At 36.0% G+C, this 20,786-nt stretch overlaps 1 protein-coding gene across 1 annotated transcript; it reads left to right on the forward strand.

Moving 5' to 3' along the window:
- Window positions 1-8,421: 8,421 nt before the first annotated feature.
- On the forward strand, window positions 8,422-20,551 carry LOC103697321 (U1 small nuclear ribonucleoprotein C-like). The gene is made up of 6 exons (XM_008779162.5): window positions 8,422-8,755; window positions 8,851-8,893; window positions 12,984-13,025; window positions 13,104-13,374; window positions 15,836-15,891; window positions 19,940-20,551. The coding sequence occupies exons 1-6, from the start codon at window positions 8,748-8,750 to the stop codon at window positions 20,279-20,281; spliced, it is 762 nt and encodes a 253-aa protein (XP_008777384.4). The 5' UTR covers window positions 8,422-8,747; the 3' UTR covers window positions 20,282-20,551.
- Window positions 20,552-20,786: the final 235 nt, after the last annotated feature.

The following is a 20,786-nucleotide window of genomic DNA, read 5'->3' on the forward strand; positions in this document are numbered from 1 at the left end:
TGCTAACTAAGGAAACAAACAAAAATCAATTTCTAAATTGTTGTTTCCATCACTAAGTTTTCAAAAGCTTACATTGGATTTGTTCTTGGCAAATAAAATTAAAATATTTTCTGTATTTGCTAAATCATGTAAAAATGTTTCAAATGATAAAGGTTTCCAAACTGTGAAGATAAAGAGTATCATGGCACAATGTTGAAAACCAAAATTCTGATAAAGTTTATACAGAAATTAATTATTTCAGCACCAAGGACACCTTAAGTAAAATAGGGTTAATAGAATTCTTGAAGAAATGAAAAAGACAATTGTGTATGATAGTCATCTACTTAAATAATTTTTAAAAAAAAAGCTATCATCACTGCTTGTCATACATATGATTTCTATTAGATCTATTTTTTGATGAAAACTCCTTTTGATCTTCTGAAAAAATGGAAAATGAACCATTGCATATCTTTCACATTTTTCAGTCGTACATGTTATGCTTAATATGCTCTTATGAAAATAATGCCAAATCTGATAGAGATATGTCTACCCTTGGATATCATTCATCAAGCAATGCATATAGAGTATTCAATGAAAAGTTTTTAGATGCAAAAATATCAAGGTATCTTATTCTTTATGAGACTACTGATTTATTATCAAAATACTAAAATTAAATTATATATGTATATGGTTAATCTTTTACATATAACAATCTAAAAACTTGTTAATAATTATAACCAAATTGAGTTTTTCAGAAATACATTTAATGAAGAAAAATTGTTTGCTTAGAAGATGAAATAGATCTTGATTCTTGCATGATTAGAAGTAAAGATCACCATTATTATTTGCTTGCTTTATGAGCTTTATATTCTATCAAATGAGTGTGTAGAATGGACTCCTATATGCTTACTTTATTAAAGAAGATATATGTTAAATAACCACCATATTTGAAAACACTCATTACAAATATGATAAAGCAATATATAATTTGGAACAAGCATCAAAAGCATAATATAAAAGCTTAAGTAACCTTTTTGATAGAAAGTAATAGTGATAAATCTACACATCAAAAAGAAGAATTTGTGATATCTTATTTGCTCAAAATATGCATTGATGACATCATTTTTGGTTCTACTAATGAAGAGTTATATGAAGATTTTACTGAGCTCATGTAAGGTGAGTTTGAAATACGTATGATGAATGAATTAACATCTTCTCTCAAACTCCAAATTAAGACAAACAAGAAAGGGGATCTTCATTGACCAAAGTTAGTCCACAAGAAAACTCTTATAGAAGATTGGCATGAAGAAGGTATGTCTATAACCCCATCTTGTAGAATTTGAAAAGGATGAGCAAAGTAGATCTATTATTTTAAAGCTGTAGTGAAGCATGATAGAATAATTATTTTATCATACAGCTAGTAGACCAGATTGTATGCTCATTATGTGCACTTGTGCAAGCCTTCAATCTAAGTTTAATGAATCATATTTTATTGATAACAAATAAATCATAATCTGAATTTTGATAGAAACAACTGTTTAAGATAAGTTGATTAAAACTTAGCTAGCATGTCTTATTAATAATTATCTTAAGCAAATAAAATCTAAACTAAATCGTTTTTGAGAAATTGATTTGACCTTGATAAAACTTCCTATTGCCTCACATACTTGTCCTTGAACCATCTTGGTTAATGAAACTATCTCTTTAGTTCAAGTGATATGTGCTTGCTTATATTTAGGCAATCTCTGGCGTAAAGTGACTCAATATTCAACTATTGTCATATCTTATATTGAGTCATCTAGTTAAAAAAAAATATGTTGGATGAATGTTTTGTATCTTGAAGAAACCAATGACTTTCTTTCAAGAAAGAAAAGGAGTTTGTTAATAATGCAGGATCCTTGAGCAAGAAAATGAGAGATCTCAACTTGAAGGATATCTCCATGTAAGATACAATAAACATTCACTTGCAAACAAGAGAGAGGACCTTCTTCAGCCAAAGGTTCATACATAAGAAATCTAGTAGGTATTTGACTGAAGAATGCAGAATGGATTGGTAATTCTAGATACTTCTTGAGCAAAGTCAACAACTTAAGTCTTATTATGGCATGATTAAGTTCTTTAATTATTAACTTTTGATATCATGGCTCTATACATATTAATTGACTTATGCTCTTAGAAATTGTTTCATGGTTTGCCTAAACTAAATGATTTCTTTGCCTATATCATAACCATGAAATACACAAGTATATGCTTAAAAGTTTGATGTAAAATAACTTGTGAGAAGTTATGAATCCATGAGCATAATAAAAATGTTGTTTGCATGATATACATATATATGATACACAAGATTAATTCTTTATTCTGCTCTTTCATGTAAATTACTTGAGAATAACAAAAAGAGAGAGAGATAAAGAAAAGAAAATGAATATTATTCAAGAGGTGTAGAATCTAAGCAAAGGCAAATACTCCAATCTTAAGGAAAAGTAAAACAAGCATAATATATTTGGCACATTTGGAAGGGATAAAATCCATAATTAATTACACTTAAACAGGGAGAATTCGAAGCAAACATTTTAATCCTTCTATATTGCTCATCATAGGGATGGTGCCAATGGGGAGGTTAGTGGTAGTACCCGGCACTATTTGACCCAACTATTCGGTGTAGGGCATATTAGGGACGGCACAAGAGGGAGGCTAGTGGTAGTACCTCGTGCCCCTTTCCAACTCCACCGGATAGGGAGCAAATAGAATATAAAGCATAAGAAAGTTGAAAATGAAAGACAAAGTAAATGAAAATATATAAGAAGAATCAAGTCTAATTATTAGTCACTTGGAAACACACCATAAGGATGAAGTCAATGCAAGATGATATTTAAATAGGGGGAGTGTATTTGAAAAGAATTGACTTTGATCCTTGACATGCTTGTTATTATTATTTTAATGCATGACTTAACACTTAATATATTTTGCATATAGTATGATGTCTTGATTTATGGGTTCTCAATATTTTGTAATGTTTCATACTTGGACAATTTGATTGAATGCATGAATTGCTACATAACATCTTTTGTTTAGTTTTATTGAAAAGAAATTTCAGATTTGTCATTCACAATCATTGTTAAAATCTGAAAGCTAAATAAAATTGTAGAAAGGAGAAGAGAAGAATATCTCTATTTAGGAAAAATAAATTGATTTTGATCTATCTTTCTACTCGCCTAACTTTGATACATAATGTCCTAATACTTGTTAAAATATCCTTTATTTTGTATCGAAACTCAAAATTAAACACAAAGATTCTGAAAGTGCTTTAATGGTATTGAAATATGTATTTTTCAATCATAATAATTTAAGATGAGCCACAATGTGAAAGATACATATCTCAAATTATGACTTAAAAGGCCTCTATTGAAAATCTTTATGAAATTCAGAATTTGATTTTGTATAAAAGCTTAAACTCCATATGATTACTAAATAAAATGTTAATGTAAGAAAAACAGAATTTATTTTGATTGCTCCGATACGCATCCGAAACATATCTTTTCTTATCATTAAAATGTACCAATATTGGTCTAAATGATGTGTCTTTCAATGATCTTGATTGTAAGTAAATATTTTTAAAATATATGACTTTATTTTAATATTTAAAAATTTATTGAGTTTTATGTATACATTGCTGAAAAATTGTGATTAAGAAATTGAGTTCTATAAATACATATACTTCCATGATCATCTATATGTTTTTTCTCTCCTATATCATTAAAGACTTTCATCAATAGAGTGAATGATCTAAAAGAAAGAAAATGTAAATGCTTTTGAAAGAAACTAAGCTTCAAATGAATTACTTTTGATTAATATTTTCATACATTTTTTCTAAGATTAGGAGAAAGCATAACTTGTTCTTAAAAGATAAAAAAGAGTGATTACTATAAATTGTGAATATTTCTAGATCACTCTACATTCTTGATATCATAAAGTTTCAGCTCTATTCACGTTTATCATTAAAATCTGAAATTCGACAAAAGAAAAGAAAGATTAAAGAAGAATGCATCTTTTAAGGGGGAGCTTTAGATATTCAGTATCTTATCCTAAAGTCACTTCAATTTGATGCATACCTTGCACTTTATGGATTGATTTTGATGAACCTCCTTATATTGCAAGACATGCTTTAATTACCTTGAGATGAGTTCTATAAAGGTTGTCTTATCTCAAACCTTGAGTCTTGTGAAAATAAGCTGAAACTTATAGAAAATATATTTTTGAGATTGACGATTTTATTGAACATTATCTTCAAATTTTAAAACTCTTAGATGGAATGATCAATTGAGGGGGAGAAAGAAAATTTCAGAAGGAGAGGTCTGATGGAACTTAATTGCATAAATTTATAAAGGAGAGAGAAAGAATACTAAATGAAAAGTGATCCTAATACTCTCCAATATGTATCATCTGAAATTTAAATCTGAAAACCTTTATGATACACCTTGAGGCGTGTTATTTGGTTAGTATATCTTATGCATAAATCATGAACCAAATTGCAAGTTGATCTTAAGAGCCTTTAACTTAATGACAAAGGGGGAGAATAACGTGTTGAATGGTCTTGAGTATCTCTTAGAAAATTTATTTTGAAATTCACTAATAAGTCCTAATTAGCTTGCTCTTTAGAACGTCAATTCTGTGCCAATTCATATTTTTATATATGTATCAAATTGTGCTTATTTTCTAAAGGAATAAAAGAACTTTGAAGACATTAAAAATTAATGATCCAACATGATGATATGTCTCTCAAATATATAAGTTTTGATCTTTTACTCTGAAAATTAACTAAAATTGCTCTCATGTTTGATAAAATACTTAATAGATTGGGCAAAAGGTCTTAAATGAACAAGCTTTCATACTTATTATTGAAGAGAGGTTAGATTTCCACTCGTGTTTTCTTTGAATATCATTTGTAGTACTTCTTGGATTAACCTAAGGAAGATTCCACCTACACTTGAATAGAAAACTATCTGTGGTATCAAATTAGAAAACTTCTTGAAATCACATTTAATGTGTTCTGTTCTGAAATTATCTTAATTGGCTCTGATCTGTGCTCATTAATCTGATTCCAATATTATTGCCTTGCGTTATATGATTCATATCCCTGCAATAATTTAACATTCAAATCAGAGTACAATAAGAAAAAGAAATATATGAGTATTCTGATCTTTGTGCTTAATGTTTCCCTATCTTTTTGATGTTGTCAAAAAGGGGGAGAAATATCTAAGTATATGCTCATAATGCTTTATGTTTTGAATTGAATACAAATCAGCTGGAATTGACATATATTGATTATCTTAAGTTGATTAAATCTAAAGCATTATCATGAAGTATGTTTTTTAAATATATATGTTTTCTACTTCATGCAATTTTGCTATGTATTACTTCTAGAAAACAATATCTTTTATATTGCATATACTCCAAGTTTTGTCATCATCAAAAAGGGGGAGACTGATGACCCAAAGATTGATTCAAAGATTGATTTTGATGATCACAAAACCTTGAAGTATAAATACTAATGTTTGTGTTGCAAGGAGAAAGATATTTATTTTGCAAGAAACATAGCAAGTTGGAAGAATACAAGAAGGCCTCCAAAGTTCTCAAAAAAAGTTGGAAGAAAGCTACAATTCATTGGCCCAAGCTTCAAGTTCAAAGAATTCAAGTTGAAGGAGCAAATTCAAAGAAAAATTCAAAAGAATAGTCCTCGAGTCGACTCCTGAAAGTTTTGAGTCGACTCTGGCACTCTAGAGTTTCAAGGAACAGTGCTCGAGTCGACTCCGGGACTCTACGAGTCGACTCCGACTGAGAACAAACAAAAAGACAGAGAGTTGATTTTCTGCGCTACAGTGATCTCGAGTCGACTCCCAACTTCAGGAGTCGACTCCCAACTTCAGGAGTCGACTCCCAACTTCAGGAGTCGACTCCCAGCTACAGTGCCGGCAGACTACTATTCACAGATCAACTCCTGTTTCAGCCGAGTCGACTCCTACTTCAGCCGAGTCGACTCGAGCACGCTGGGAGGCATAACAGCTAGTTTTTTTCTTGATTCCAACGGCTCTATTTTTGTCTCTAACGGCTAGATTTTTGTTGGGACTCCCTCTAAAGCTATAAAATCAAGAGAAGAGCTAGGGGAGAAGGTATGGAAGTGGGAGAAAACATTTAGGGAAGAGATTTGAAAGAGATTACAAGAAAAATCTTCCATAAGCACAAAAGGGCCATTCAAAGTAAAATAGAGAGAAGAAGAGCATCCAAGTGAATCCCAAAGCTTCCTCTCCATCCGTGTGCTGCCTCGGAGATCCTCTACTTCGTGCAAAATCAGAAGAGGGGGCAAGTGAAGAAGAAGCCGAGTTCCTCCATCTACAAATTAGTTTGAGGGCTTCTTCTCTTTTCTTTACTTATTTACATTTGCTATATTTGCTTATTTGAGAAGCTTGTATTTGATTTAAACTCTTGTTCTAATATCTTGTAACTTGATTCAATCAAGGGATTGAATCAAGGGGTTAAGGTTTGTTGGTGAGCCAAAGGGAAAAACCAACATTGTAAGGTTGTGGTTGGTGAGCCTTTGGGGAAAACCAACCGGGTTGATTGTGAACCCGGAAAACAATCATTGTAAGGTTGTGGTTGGTGAGCCTTTGGGAAAACCAACTGGATTGGATTGTGAGCCCGTGAAAACAATCGGTTGGTTCTAGTCGGTGATCCTGTGAAAACCGACCGAGTTCGTTGTGATCTCGCAAAACAACAAGTTGGGTTGTGAGCTTGTAAAACAACCGACTGTAATCTAAGGGATTATAGTGAAATTCCCAAGAGGTCTTGGGGAGTGGATGTAGGTGCTGGGGTGCACCGAACCACTATACATCTTTGTGTTTGTGATGCTTTATCTCTTGTATTTCATGCCTTCCATTCATGCTTGATTGTGTAATATCTCTAGATTTGTTTCTATAGAGTTATAAGTGATTTGCTTAGCTTCCACTCCATTCTTACCATACACATAGATTAAAATTGATCATACAACTATAAGTTAATGTTAGATCAATTGCACCCTAAAGCCATAGTATAATTGCTCTAGCTTAATCTTCCACTGCTTTACTTGTAATTGCTAGAGCTTAAGTAAATAACATCTTATTATTCCGCTGCATTCTATTCAAAGTAAAAATTAGGGAACATAATTTTTAGAAAACCCAATTCACCCCCCCTCTTGGGTTGTCACCTTGGGCAACACTATTTGATTGCCTGATTTATTTAGCTAAAGTGATAATTGCATACTCGGTTGTCTAGCTCATCTTATGACTTCTTTTTTTTTACAGATTTAGAGAACTAGCCTAACTGGGGTTTAATATGGAAGAGCGACTAGCAAGACTTTGGCACAGATTTGTCTTAGATTAGAGTTTATTTAAACTGATGTATTACCTTAGAATAATATTCGAATTATGAGACATTTAAATTTTTGAGTTAGTATTTGAAATAAAGTTTGAATATTATTATTTAAGTTATTTTGCTGCGATATCATGTTGAGATACCTCTTGTAGATAGAGTTTTCTATGAGCATGTGGTGGTTGATACGACCTCCGATTCATGATTTCGAATCGGAGGTATGACAATGTTGATCTTGTTTTTCTATTCATCTTAAAATCATTGTTCTTGATGTAGAATAATTTTAAAAACAAACTATGGATGAAGAATATACTCAATGTAGGTTTTCAGCCACACCAAGGAACGTCTGGATATTTGGAGAGAGCAGCCCTAAACCTAGGTTCGTTGTGGAGCGGGCATGCATACAAGTGCAGAGATTATCCATGCAGGTCTATCTTACAGGCCTTTGATAGCTTGGAGCATCTGGGGCTCTACATTTGCTCTTGTAGCACCACAAACGGTATTTTTCACTTAGGAACCCCCACCCTCGTGTTTTCTCAAGATCAAATTTGACGGATGCGTACTAGATGGTGGCAGAAGGGGTGGTGCAGGCTTCATGATCAGAGAGGCTCGGACTCTAGGATGGTTGTTGCTGGTGGATGCCATATCTTTGACATCTCTGTGTCTGGAGCAGAGCTGAGTGCAGCACGGGTTGGTTTGTGTCAAGTTCACGCATATTCCCTGGGCCAACATAGTTCTTCTGGAGGGTAACTCGACCACAATGATCCATTAGATTTAGGGGGCAGTATGAGGGGTTGCCACTCTTTGCTCTGGGATATTCAGACCATAGTAGGTAGAAACATTGCATTCTAGCTAAGGAGAAATTAATAGAGTTGAAGATTGGATGGCTTTATATGTAACTGACTATTTGGAGAAGCTCTTTGGGCTGCTTCGAAATATATATATATATATATATATATATATATATTTGAATGTATTGATGCTAGAAGTGCGTCACTTGTGTTGCAGCAAAAAAAAAAAAAAAAAAAAAAAAAGATACGCGTGGAGAGAGGTTACTTCGACCCGGGATTAATAACAGCCAGGTAGAGAGAGCTCGACATCCCCTGTTCCCTGACTATAGGCGGCGCACCATCCTTCCTTTCGCCATCACCGCTTCCTCCGGTGCGTCCGCTGCGTGGTCCTCGCTGGCGATCGCCACCGGAATCCTTAACGCGCACTTCTGCCTCTCTTCTCTCAGCCATCCATCCTGTCGCCCTCTCCAGCGTTGGCGTCGCCAGCCCCCACGACAAAACTGGGGTTCCTTCATATCTTGCCGGGCTTTCCCTTTGATCGCAAAAGGAAGGACTCGATCGGGGCCCCTCGCCATGCCTCGGTAGTGCGATTGCTTCTCTTACTCCTACAGTCTTCGAATCGTTCGTCCAAAAAGTTCTAATATGTTGTACCTCTTTTTTGCCTTTTGTTCCACAGCTACTACTGTGATTATTGTGACACTTACCTCACGCACGATTCAGTAAGTTTTTTATTTTTCTCCTCTTTTCGTTTATTTTTTTCGCAGTTACTGTTGCTGTTGTTATCTGTTGTTTAAGTCTCGATGTTTGGCTTTTCTCTGCTATGACCTCTAGGCGCAAATAATACCTCCAAAGTATTTGGTTTGTAACTGGTTGGAGAGATTTTATAGTGTTGCGGTTCATTATTGTCTTGAAACATTGCCTTTAGAATGCCAAAGATCGTAGAATGCCAAGGATCAACTATTTGATAACTTGCTTTTGGATTTTTTAATATCTATCTCAATTTAGGTTTTGTTGATATTTGATCGCTAGTTTGCATATCTTCTATATTCAACTATAATGTGCGGGTTGCATGGATTCTTTTCTAACAGAGTAGTGGAAAATTATAAACATTGGGTTGTGCTATATACCGTTATGGAAGTTTAAGAGAAATTATAGGAAGGTTTACAAGATAGTAAAAAAAATGTTGGTCTGCCTTTTGAGGTGGCTTGTTAGTGGCAACATTGGGGCCTTTTCCACCTTTTATCTCTCCCTCTTTTTTGTTCTTCTTTTGACGAGTTGGTTGCATTCTATATGATAAATTAAAGAACGATTACGTTACCTTTTCTTCTCTCTTCTATAATCTTGAAGTGGCGATCTGATTGATGAGATTATGCTTCAAAGATCAATACACAAATAGAAGAAAACCGGATTGAAGAATACTTTACTTGGTAAAAGCAATTATGTTGGAAAAGAATTTTATTAATATCTTAAAGGCTATCCCTTACAATAAATTAGACACATTTGTAGGACATGGTTTTCTAACCCTAATTCAGGTATTAAATCCATTACAAAATCATACTCGAAGGAGGACTCGACAATAAACATATGCTAGAGTTATTTAATTACACAAAAAAATATGGCAAAAATTTGATATTGTCCCTAATGGAAATGAATCAAATATTAGCTCAGTGTAGTCTTCGCTTGTGATTCCGTTGGCTCCTATGATGCTTGGCATGGTCTAGCTGGTCGTAGTACTTGCTGGCTGCATTCTATACTGCATCGCTTTTTATTTTTTTCTTTGATAAAATGTTGCCAATTCTTGAGGAAAATCTAAGTGGTCTGTAGTGTTTTGATTTGAATCATGTTCATTCGTAGTTATTGGTGCTCTTGTTTACTTGGAATCCTGGCGTAGTCTAGCTTGCAAGGATGTGCTTAAGAAGCTACGTATCAAGGTCCACCGAATCAGTACCAGAACCTATACCGGTCAGTAGGCAAGTCGGTACCGTATCGACACACGGTATGCTTGGGCTAATTTTTTTTTAAGTTTTCAAGTTTATTGATAATCATTTTTTTCAATTTTTTCAATAATTTTAAGTATAATTTGATATTTTTTGATGTTTTTATGATTTCGATTTTACCTAAATGATGCATCTTGTTATTCTAACATAATATAAAATATAAAATGATGAGTGAGATGTTATATGCTACAAAAAGCAATATGAAATATCTTAAAATCAACTAGTGATGTAAAAAATATAAAACAATGCAATCAATTACATATATTTAAAGTACAACATACATACTGATATCTAAAATTTCGTCAAGTGGCGATGTCTCTTATAGATATTCGGATCATTAACATAGTCAGGAGGCATATCAACCTATCCCTCTAACTGAGCAGTGTTGTAGTCTTGTATGTTCATCCCATAAGGAAAGTGCTCTGAGTTATGAGTACTTTTGAATCTCTTGCTGAAACTCTGACTCTGATAGGTGTCTTTTGGCTAATAATACGGCTGTGGAGGTGCGCATTCGAATATGCCGATAGCAAAATTCGATCTGTAAGATGCTTCGGGCTACATAAGTAAGTAGCCACCAAGCGACGATGCTTCGGATGCACTATATCTATATCCGTATTCGTATGGGTTATAGGCTGCCTGTGGCTGTGGATCATAGGATTCAGTATACAATTAGGAGTCTGATATATCAATGGATTTTACTCCACGTGCGAGGTCATCTGTAGTTGCATCGTGTCCTCCTAAATGACCTCGAGGAGTTCGTCTTCTATATGCAATCGTATTTTCACAGGCTCTACCAGATCGTACACCGTGGCCCTATCCTGTGTGGATGCGTAAATTAGGACTCACTGGTAAATCAAAACCACCTTGTGGCTATCTCATAAATGGTGGTCTCATGACCTCCACTCTCTTTCTGGCCAACAAATTTATGACCACCAGAATTATCATCGCTGCTGCTCCTGGTCTTTCAATCTGAGTGAACTGGCTCCTCTATACTCTTCAAGGGGCTGTAGGTGTTTTTTTTTCTTTTTTGGTATGCTGAGCAGCTGCCTGCTTTTTTTTTGTGCCCTTCTTTGTCTGTTTATCCTTCATGCCCCTCTCTGCTTACTTACTATTCATGCCCCTCTCTGCCTACTTACTATTCGTGCCCCTCTTTGGCTATATTGGGAGGGTGGATGTCGTCCGCCTATCGAGTCGATTAGGTAGCGTGGTTATCCTATATAAGTATCTTTTGATCATATCTCTAAAAGCATATCTCAAACAAGGAGTCATGTGATGATCGGCTTCCTAGTGACCCCGTAGCTGTGGCCGATCGGTTGGAAGGATGTGTGGAATATTGAGTGGAATATTGCGATCTACCCATTGTCTTGCATCGATTCTAGCCTCGTTGACTACGAAACTGGTGGTCATGGAAGCGATACTCGCTCATCAAGCTCTGGCTCCTGCTGCTGGCCCTCAAGCCATCTGATCATAGGATCATTTTTATCGTCAACGAGAACACTATGATCGAATCTATGTACTTTAGCTTTACTTCTCCTGAATGTACTTCAACCTCAACCTCAACCTCAGATTGTAGTAAATCTATACGAGATCGTTGAAACACTTCTATGTCAGACGATTTCTCTGCTTGCTGTGGATGAGGACGAAGGTGGATCAATTGCATTCACAGCGTCTGGCAGAGGATCTGAATAGCTAGTTGCTTAAGATTTCTCGCGAACAAACCAAAATAAATTCACCATTCAGCTGTAAAAATATTAAAAAATATTAAATATAAGATAATATCATATTAGTAACCATCTAACGCTAGATAAATGTCCTCCTAATGTGTAATATATTTGGATTTAATACTTTTCTTATTTACGACAGCTGCCGAGACTTCAAAGCTGTTAGTACCCTCTCTAAATATTTTGGTCTATGAAAAAGAACCGTGTTGTAATATATTAATAATTGAAGATACCAGTTAACTTACACTTGTCACTTAAGTTAACTTATCTCTTCTAAACATAGGGTTGCGACTTTTGGATCATACTTCATCTTGTAAATCACATTACGCAGAGTGGTCAAAAGTTCATCATCCTTATCAATTTCAGGTACAATTTATTGTTGTTGATGAAGAATTTGGGAAGAAGTTATGCCATAAAGAATGCAGTTAAGCCGACAAATACTTATCACTTCAATGATCAGTTTTATAAGGAATTGATTCTTCATCCATTCAAACTAGTTGTTCTTATTAAATTTCCACTGAATCCTTGTAGTAAGTTTTATTTTTGTATTATGAGTGGGGCCTTGCAGTTTGAATTGTCGCTGATGTACATTTAGCAATCCTGATTTTATTTTTGTTCTTTGTCGATAATTTCTATCTTTCATCATCTTATGTGCAACAATCATCACTTTTTGGATTCTTGAGCTATTTATGTTTATTCAAAAGGTAAGGCAGTAGCTATATGCTCTTTTTGATGTTGGTATCTGGTTTTAGTTGTCTTTTTTCTCCATTGCTTTTAGAATAGATGGTGCTTCTAAAACTTTGAGCTTGCATTTTATTCTAGTTCTAGAGCATACACATTGCTAATCTGCTCAATAAGCATTACCAAGCTTATGTATTTTCTCCCATGTTCAGTTTGGAGCAAAATGAAAATATCACTCCATATTCTAGCCAGCTTGGTATCATTAATCATTCATTAGCTTCTATTAGTTTTCTGTTTACCAGATAACTGAGACTTTATATTTACAGTAGTTCAGTGTTTGGCCATCTTATATTTAGTATGTTGAGACATTCTATATTTCATTTTTCTAACTAATAGTCCTAATGGTGCAGCCATCTGTCAGAAAACAGCACAATGCTGGCTACAGACACAAGGTTCTAATGCTTCCTTATTAGTTTTGAATTGTTTCCTCCCACTTTCTATGGTCATTCTGAAGGTGTGCATCATTTCAGGCAAATGTGCGTTCATATTATCAACAATTTGAGGAGCAACAAACTCAGAGTTTAATTGATCAAAGAATTAAAGAGCATCTTGGGCAGGCTGCAGCATTCCAACAAGTGGGTGCAACTTTTAACCAACACCTGATGTCTCTCCCAGGAAACCCTCAGAGGCCCCGTCTTCCTGTGTTAACCCCACCTATCTTGCCTATTGGAGCAACTTCTCTGGCACCGATGACCTCACTGCCAGGAGTGAGGCCTCCTATTTTGCCACGCCCAGTTTTGGGTATGTAGATTAAAAATTTTTGGATTCCTCTATTGCTTAATTGTGCTGACATCACTTATGTGATTTGAGAAATATAAATGTTCATTTGTTTACATTTGAAGTACTCTAGATCATCTGGTTGTCGCCATTTTGTGATTAGGTTGGATCATGCTTTGAGAATTTTCTAAAAAGCGCAAAATGCCTGCATGCGGAAAAAAGCATTTTGTATTATTACAAATGTACATTCTGTTCAATCTAAATAAATTTCATTCATTTGAAAATTTTTCAAGAGCAAGATTTTAAAATTATCTCATTGAGTACCACCAACTGATATTAATTATGTTGTTGACTGGGTCTAGTCTAGCTCACTAGTTTAAAATTTGTTTAGGTCAAGCTTGTACCAGTCCAAAATTGAGTATTCAGTAGTCAAACTGCATAATTTTATCAATTGGCTGTAGAAGGCTTCATTTAGCTAGGGTTCAAGGTCATTTGAAGGAAAGCTCCCACCCTGTTTCTCTATCTCTCTCTGCAAAGCAGCTTTTATCATGTCAGGTATCGCCAAGGGCGAAGATGTGCAGAAGCATGAAAAAAGGTGCTGTAGTTCTGATATATACTCTGTGGCCTTCAATGATTGACAGTTGAAGCAATACCAAACTGAGCCCATTTTGATTTATCAACTGTGTCCAGAGTACTTGGCCTTTGAAAGGACTTTTGCTTGTTTGATAATCTTGATCAAGTTTGGGCACTTCCATGATCCATTTCCTACTAGTTCTTCAGATTCATCAATTTATTGTAGGCTCTGGACACACAATTCCCTTATGGTCATTGAATGAGCTCTGTTGGGGTCATCATTCGATGGCTGATATGTGGAAGATGTTTGTCAGTCATCATCAAGGATGTAAGATTCAAACATTGATTACAACTGAAAGATTTTGAAGAAGAGATCTGTGCAGTGGAAGTGCCGGTATACTTATGTTTTGATTTGGGCTTATGTTTTTTACTCGATTAGAATTTCCATTCCTTTTTTCCTTTCATAACAAAGAGGGTGACCAGTCATGAAACGGATTATCTAGTAAAGAAAGGTCTACATGACCTTACTTGGTGGGGGATGGAAGCTGTAGCTAGAAAATAGGTAGTCATGACATCAGGTTACTATGTGCCAACTTGGTTAGGATAGAAAATAAAAGGAAAGAAGGAAAAGAGAGAGAGTAGGGAAAGAAATATGAGTAGAAAAAAGGAAAAAAATAGGAGACAAAGATTAAGGTAAAGAGAAAAAAGTACAAAAAAGAGAAGGATGCGACAACCCTATGCAGGCCTCTACTTACCTACCAAATACAATTTCTTATTTAAGTTTTTCTTTGTATTTTTTATTTTATGTGATGAACCCTACATCATTTTATTACGAGTTAGTACTTATAGAAGACATAAAAATTGTAAATAAGGGCTCAAGGGTTCTAATTTTCTAGTATTCTTGTAATATTATTTAGAGTTTTGATTATCTTCTTTATGCTATTTCTTTTCTCCACCTTGAAATTTCTTTTGACAGCGGTGGTTTTGCCTCAAGATTTGCGATTTAGACCCAAATATATATCTTTTTTGTGGATTTCAGATTTAAAGAAGCATAGTCTAATATTTATTTCAGATAGTTGCATTGTGGTCAATTACCACTAATCATCTACATCAACACACTATTTCAATACAAGGGGTTATATGAAGCAAGACATATGATGGCTTAACATGTAATGTGGAGATATGTGAAAGGGGTGGGGCTTGACAATCTATGGATGTAAGTCATGATGTTTCACCAAAATGTATGATAATTGAAGTAAAATATTGATTCTAAGGCAAACATGCATGGTAATGTGAGGAAGCTTGTTTGACAACCACAGGTTTTTGTAGTTTCCTAGTTGTATATGCAAAGTTTAAGTACACTAAGCTTCATGGTAGAAGGACTCCTAGTAAATCTCAAATGCTTCCAAATACGGTGAACTGTTTTGTGAATATGCGAGTGCATAAAAGCTAGGGGATTCTACCATGGTTCATAGTCTTTGTGCCAAACTGCGCCTATCGACATAGTACTAGTATCGTCCTGCACGAACCATACCAATACACCAATATATATATATATATATATATATATATATATTGTGTTTTAAAGGTTTTTAAGCTTTCATGTTGTAGTTTTTGTTAACCTCTCCTCTCTTTCTCCTCTTTTACCTTGAAGCAGAGGGGGGGAATTTGAGGCCCTGAACTAGTACAAAGCACCTAACTAGTTGAACCGCTTGGAACTGAGCCATTCTTGGTAGTTTGACCTGGTAAGGATCGGTTCATGCTAGTTCAAGCAAAATCCTGCACTGAATTCGCAACCATCCTGTTTTGTGGTCGGTATAGTATAACACCAACTGAATTGAGCGGTCCAATACAATATTGCATTCCTTGGTTTCTATGCTATTGGCTATTGGATAAATGCCAATATATCTAGTCCTTGGTTCCGATGTTAGGATGAACGCGTACACAGAAATGGAGAATATCCTCCATGTAAGTTATCAAAGCAAGTATTAAGCAAATACAAGATGAACCTATTTAAGAGTACCATGCTTGTCTTTTTTTTGTGTATTAGTGTTTATCTCACTGCCTGCATGGATGATTCTCAATGTCTACCAAGAGTCTATCAGGTTGCATAGCAAGGTGGTGTAGTGAGGTTAACTTGTGCGATGCATAAGTGACCACACATGCTTTGAGTGAATGGACTTTTGTAAATGAGTGCGTAAGTTGCTCCATGGGTTGGATATATATAGAAGTGGCATTCTCTGCATAAGTGAGAGATGAAGCCAAACAATTCTATTTAGCTGTTACCAGGAGCTAACTATTGGCATTTGAATAATGCTTTTGTTTTCATGACAAACAGTGGCAAATGTGACACCTGTTTGAAAAGGTGGTGGGGCTTGACAATCTATGGATTGTATGATCCTAGATCCTATTTGGCCATTTGGTGGGCCGAATTTCTGTCATGGTACTATTCACACAGTACTTTCCTTCTACAATATTTGGGTGCATTATAGAGGGTATCTCAGGGAGTTCAAAGTCAGAGTTAGGGTTTTCTTTACCTTATGGGGAGCTATGTAATTAGAAATTGTGCAGATTATGAGTGAACAAAGAAGTTCTCGGTTTCTTTCATCTGTCGTGTGATTCCACAATGGAATAGGAGGCCTTCAAACCCTATGTGCGATTCCTTGATCCTGGAGAAAGTTCACGAATATCGTTTTCCTTTACCCTTTTTCTTCTTTCATTTCTTCTTTTTGTTGTTACTTGCCTTTGGAGTTATGAAGGTTGTGGTTTGAATATTGATGGCCTTTTGTGTTGGGGCTACCTGGAAATGAGTTTACCTATTTTGAGATAGTCTTTGGAAATCTTTTGTCAGAAGAGTATTTTGTCTGGCCCTTGGAATCGTTTTGGTCAACTTTTAGAGTTAAGGAAGAGATGATGTAAAATTATTTCTGCAGAAATAAAATAGAACGTCAATTTTCTCATTATCTCTCAATTTGTGTTTTTTGCTTCGGTCTGCGCTGAGGATCTTCCCCACTTGATTGTGGGTGCGACTACACCTGCTGTTTTTTTTTTGACCTTGGTTGGGTTTTCTTAGTTTAAGTGAAGGCCTGATTTTGCAGGGAGAAATGTGAAAACAAATTAATTTGATTCTATTTTTCTTGGTTTACTAACAATTACAATCTAATGGAATCTCATGTTTACTTTTTTGTGGGAATCATCTCCAAAATACAGAAATATAGAAGCTTAAGAAATACAAGTTATTCTACTAAATGATTTATCCACCTTCCTAAGGGCAAAACCACAAAATAAAACAAGTTGGCTAATTGTACTAGAATCAGCTTTTCCATTGATTGGATAGGTCTCCTGGTGTTGCCTGTTTTATTTTAATTAGAAATCCTTTCTCAACTTTGGCATACTTGAAGACTTTTAAGTTCATCATGAGAACCTATTAAGCCATCATCACAACTCTGGACACTGAAGTACCTCTATAACTTTCTAAGTCAAGGTAATACTCTTTTCCTTGTTGGTTACATCGTCAAATATTTACCCTTTGCTGAACCAGTTAAAGTCTTCAAACCTAGTACATGGCATGTTTCGAATAAGGGAGGAAATGTATCCCAATGTCTTCACAATGAGATCTGATTACACAATCTTTTGGAATTGGTTCTCTGAGAAGATTATTGCTGTAGCCTGGTGAAATTCCATTTACAGATTTGACAATAGGAGTTCAACAGGTTGCTTTTCTATTAATAATTAATATAAAATATCAATTAAGGTTTAGTAATAGGATAAGGTCAATGCTATTTGAAGGATAAAGCTTCTTTTAAATGATTCTTATATGTATCGATGATGATAAGAGTTTTCTTCCTTCTCTTTTTTCTTTTTTCTTTTTCTTTTTTTCTTTTTTTTTGGTAGGGGGCGGGTTGTGGGAACATGCAGTTGAATTTGCTTTGAAGTGAGGATAAAGCCTATAACAGGGGCAAGTAGGGGTGGCAATGGTCTAGTCGAGTTTAGTGGGTATATTCGCAATGTCAAGGCGTGATTAATTTGAGCCAAACATGACCTGACTTGTAGTAGGTCAGACCCTTTGACTTGAACCTATAGTGGACGGATTATGCTAACCCACATCCAACCCGCTGACTGCGTAACTGCTTTCTTGTGGCTGCATCTTCCTAATTCCAGATGGCTTATTGATATTGCGCTGCTAAAACCCATTTTGGTGCTGACCTACCCATGCTAGCCGGACACTGACTAGATCTAGCATTAATCTCGCCTCTCTGCTGGCCCTTGTGCCTGCAGTGACCTGATCTGACATTGTTGTTATCCTTGCACTAGCCTCCATGCTGAGGGCAACCTAATCAAGCTTGATCTTGTCCTCGTGCTAGCTTTCATGCCAAGGACAACCCTATCTAGCATCAAAGCTTTGATTCATAGCACCTAGTGACCTTGATGGCGATGCTGTCCTCTAAGATTTGCCGAATTGATACCATAGGAAGTAGTGGCCGATGACTGGTTCATTATCGTACGAGTCCGTATCATTGTTGTTTCGGGGCATACAAAGGGAGAGCTGGAGAGGTAGGGGGAGAGGGAAAGGGGAGAGAGGAAAAGAGAGGGAGGAAGGAAGATGAAGGGAGAGGGAGAGGCCGAGCCCCCCCTCTCTCTCTCTCTCGGCCTCTCTTTCTCCTCTCCCTCTCCCGCTCTCTCCCTCCCTTCCTCAAGCCCTCTCTCTCTCGGCCTCTCCCTCCCTTTCTTTTCCTCTCTCTCTTTTCCTTTTCCTTTCTCTCCTTGCTCTCCCTCTATTTCGAACCAAGGGAATGAACTATGCTGATAATCAACCAATTTGGTTCTATATGCTCTGAATTGGTTGGTCTAGCGTAGTTCATCAGATCTTACTGTCCTCTACCATTGTAGTTGGCAGCATGGATCTCGCCATTGGAGTCATCCTTGAGAAGAGTGAAGGGTGTTGGTCTTGGGAATGGACTTTGCTGGAGGAGATGGTCTAGGAGGGGAGTGGAAAGAGGGTAGGAAAAGGGAGAGATGATAAGGAAGAAAAGGAGATAGGAAGATGGAAATGGAGAAATTAAGAAAAGGGCAGCCTAGTGCATGCGGCTCCTATAGGATTTAGGCATGGTCAAGTATACACAACCTTACCCCGATATGTGGAGAGAGACTCTCTTCATATTTTGAACCCATGACCTTCAAGTCACATTGGAGCAACCTTACTATTGCACCAAGGCTCACTCTCATAGAAAGGGTGGAATTAAAGAATTTATACATTTTTTTATCTGAAAATATATTTGATGTATATTATGTGGTGACCTGATGGATTATATTATATGGTATGGTGACTATATATTTGATGTATATTATATCTCCCTTGCCTAACTTGAACCTAACCAGCATTGGGTTAGGCAGGTCAGATTTGGGTTGGAGTCAAGTCTGGTAAATAAGTTCAAGTTTGAATTCCCTGCAGACTTAGGGGTAAGTCTAGCTAGGGTATGATCTTTCAGGTAGGAATTGGAAGGGCTAGTTGTTTGATTTCAATTGTGGCATGCTTTATTTGGGTATTTATTATTTAATATCTAAGTTTCTTTTCGACATGAGTTGCGCGGTGGAGCTAATCTTTTAGTGAACTCAGACATTTCTTTCTATTATTTTAAAAACGGTTGGTGTTTAGTGGAACTTTTAGTATACTTTCCAATGATGTCATTATTTGTGCTGTTGGTGAGTTATGTTTGTTTTTTGCTGAAATTCTTTTTTGGATACAGTAATTTTATGAGATCCAAACATTTTATTGAGTACCTATTTAATCAGGCGAGAAAATTGTATTATGATTGAGGAATAAATAGATGATTATGCATCTCAAGGATATTTTGATGTTCTTTCTTCAACTGTGCAGGCATTCTGGTTTCTTTCCTCTTTGAATCTGCCTTCAGACACCTTTTTTCACAAATATTTCATTATTATTTATTTTTTCATACATGATCTTCACCAGTATAATTTATGGGCCATACACATCTGTCAATTGTGAACATAGTCTGAATATTTGTCGATAAACATGATCCTATTTGTATTGGGATTGGCAGGTTATGGTGTTGCCCCAAATGTTCCAACTGGTGTCCCACCTGGTGCAACTTCCATGCCAATGCAAATGAACAACCTTCCTGGGCCTCCTACATTGCCACCTCCAACTTCTGGTGCTGCAACAGCCCCCACCTCGAGTGGTGCTGCCCCTCTGTTCAATCCTGCTTTATATCAAGCCAATCCATCATCAGCTACAACTGCAAGCTTCACACCTACTGGTGCACCCACTGCCCCGGCTACTGCTGCCTTGCAGGATGGTTTTTCTTACGCTCCATCCTCTGAGACCAGCCACTAGTTTTTCGTACAACTGCTTTGTTTTGTGCTCTATGGTTTTGTGTTACGGATATTTTTGTTCTGGTAATTGCTTCACCTCTGCAGTAACCGTCATTATTTTTTCCAGCCACGTATATGCAGTCAGAATCTAAGGGCATAGATTTTTATATCAATGCAGTCTTGGGAGAGAGGTGGATGCAAGTAATCCAATTTGGTCTACTGTCTAAACTGAAGTTGAATGTGGAGATGCTGTGCAACTACTCTTTCACTTCGTGTCAAGTGCTTTTGTTCTTTGGCTTCAGTTTTAGATTAATGAAGAAATCTTTTATTAGTTCTACTGCAGAAGACTCTAAATTATAGACTGTTTCGATGATGCAATGAAGACTTTTTTTTTTTGCTTGACTCGCAAAATTTTTTGACCACTTCAGACGCAATTCTCTTTCTCCAATGATTATACGGTCTATTTTTGTGGAACCATTGCTTGCTTGTTGAAAATATGATTTCAATCCATCACGAATTTGCATTGC

The sequence above is a fragment of the Phoenix dactylifera genome, chromosome 13 (assembly GCF_051530095.1).
Source record: "Phoenix dactylifera cultivar Ajwa chromosome 13, Ajwa_hap1_PhDact_Kaust_v1.1, whole genome shotgun sequence".
Classification (NCBI taxonomy): Eukaryota; Viridiplantae; Streptophyta; class Magnoliopsida; order Arecales; family Arecaceae; genus Phoenix; species Phoenix dactylifera.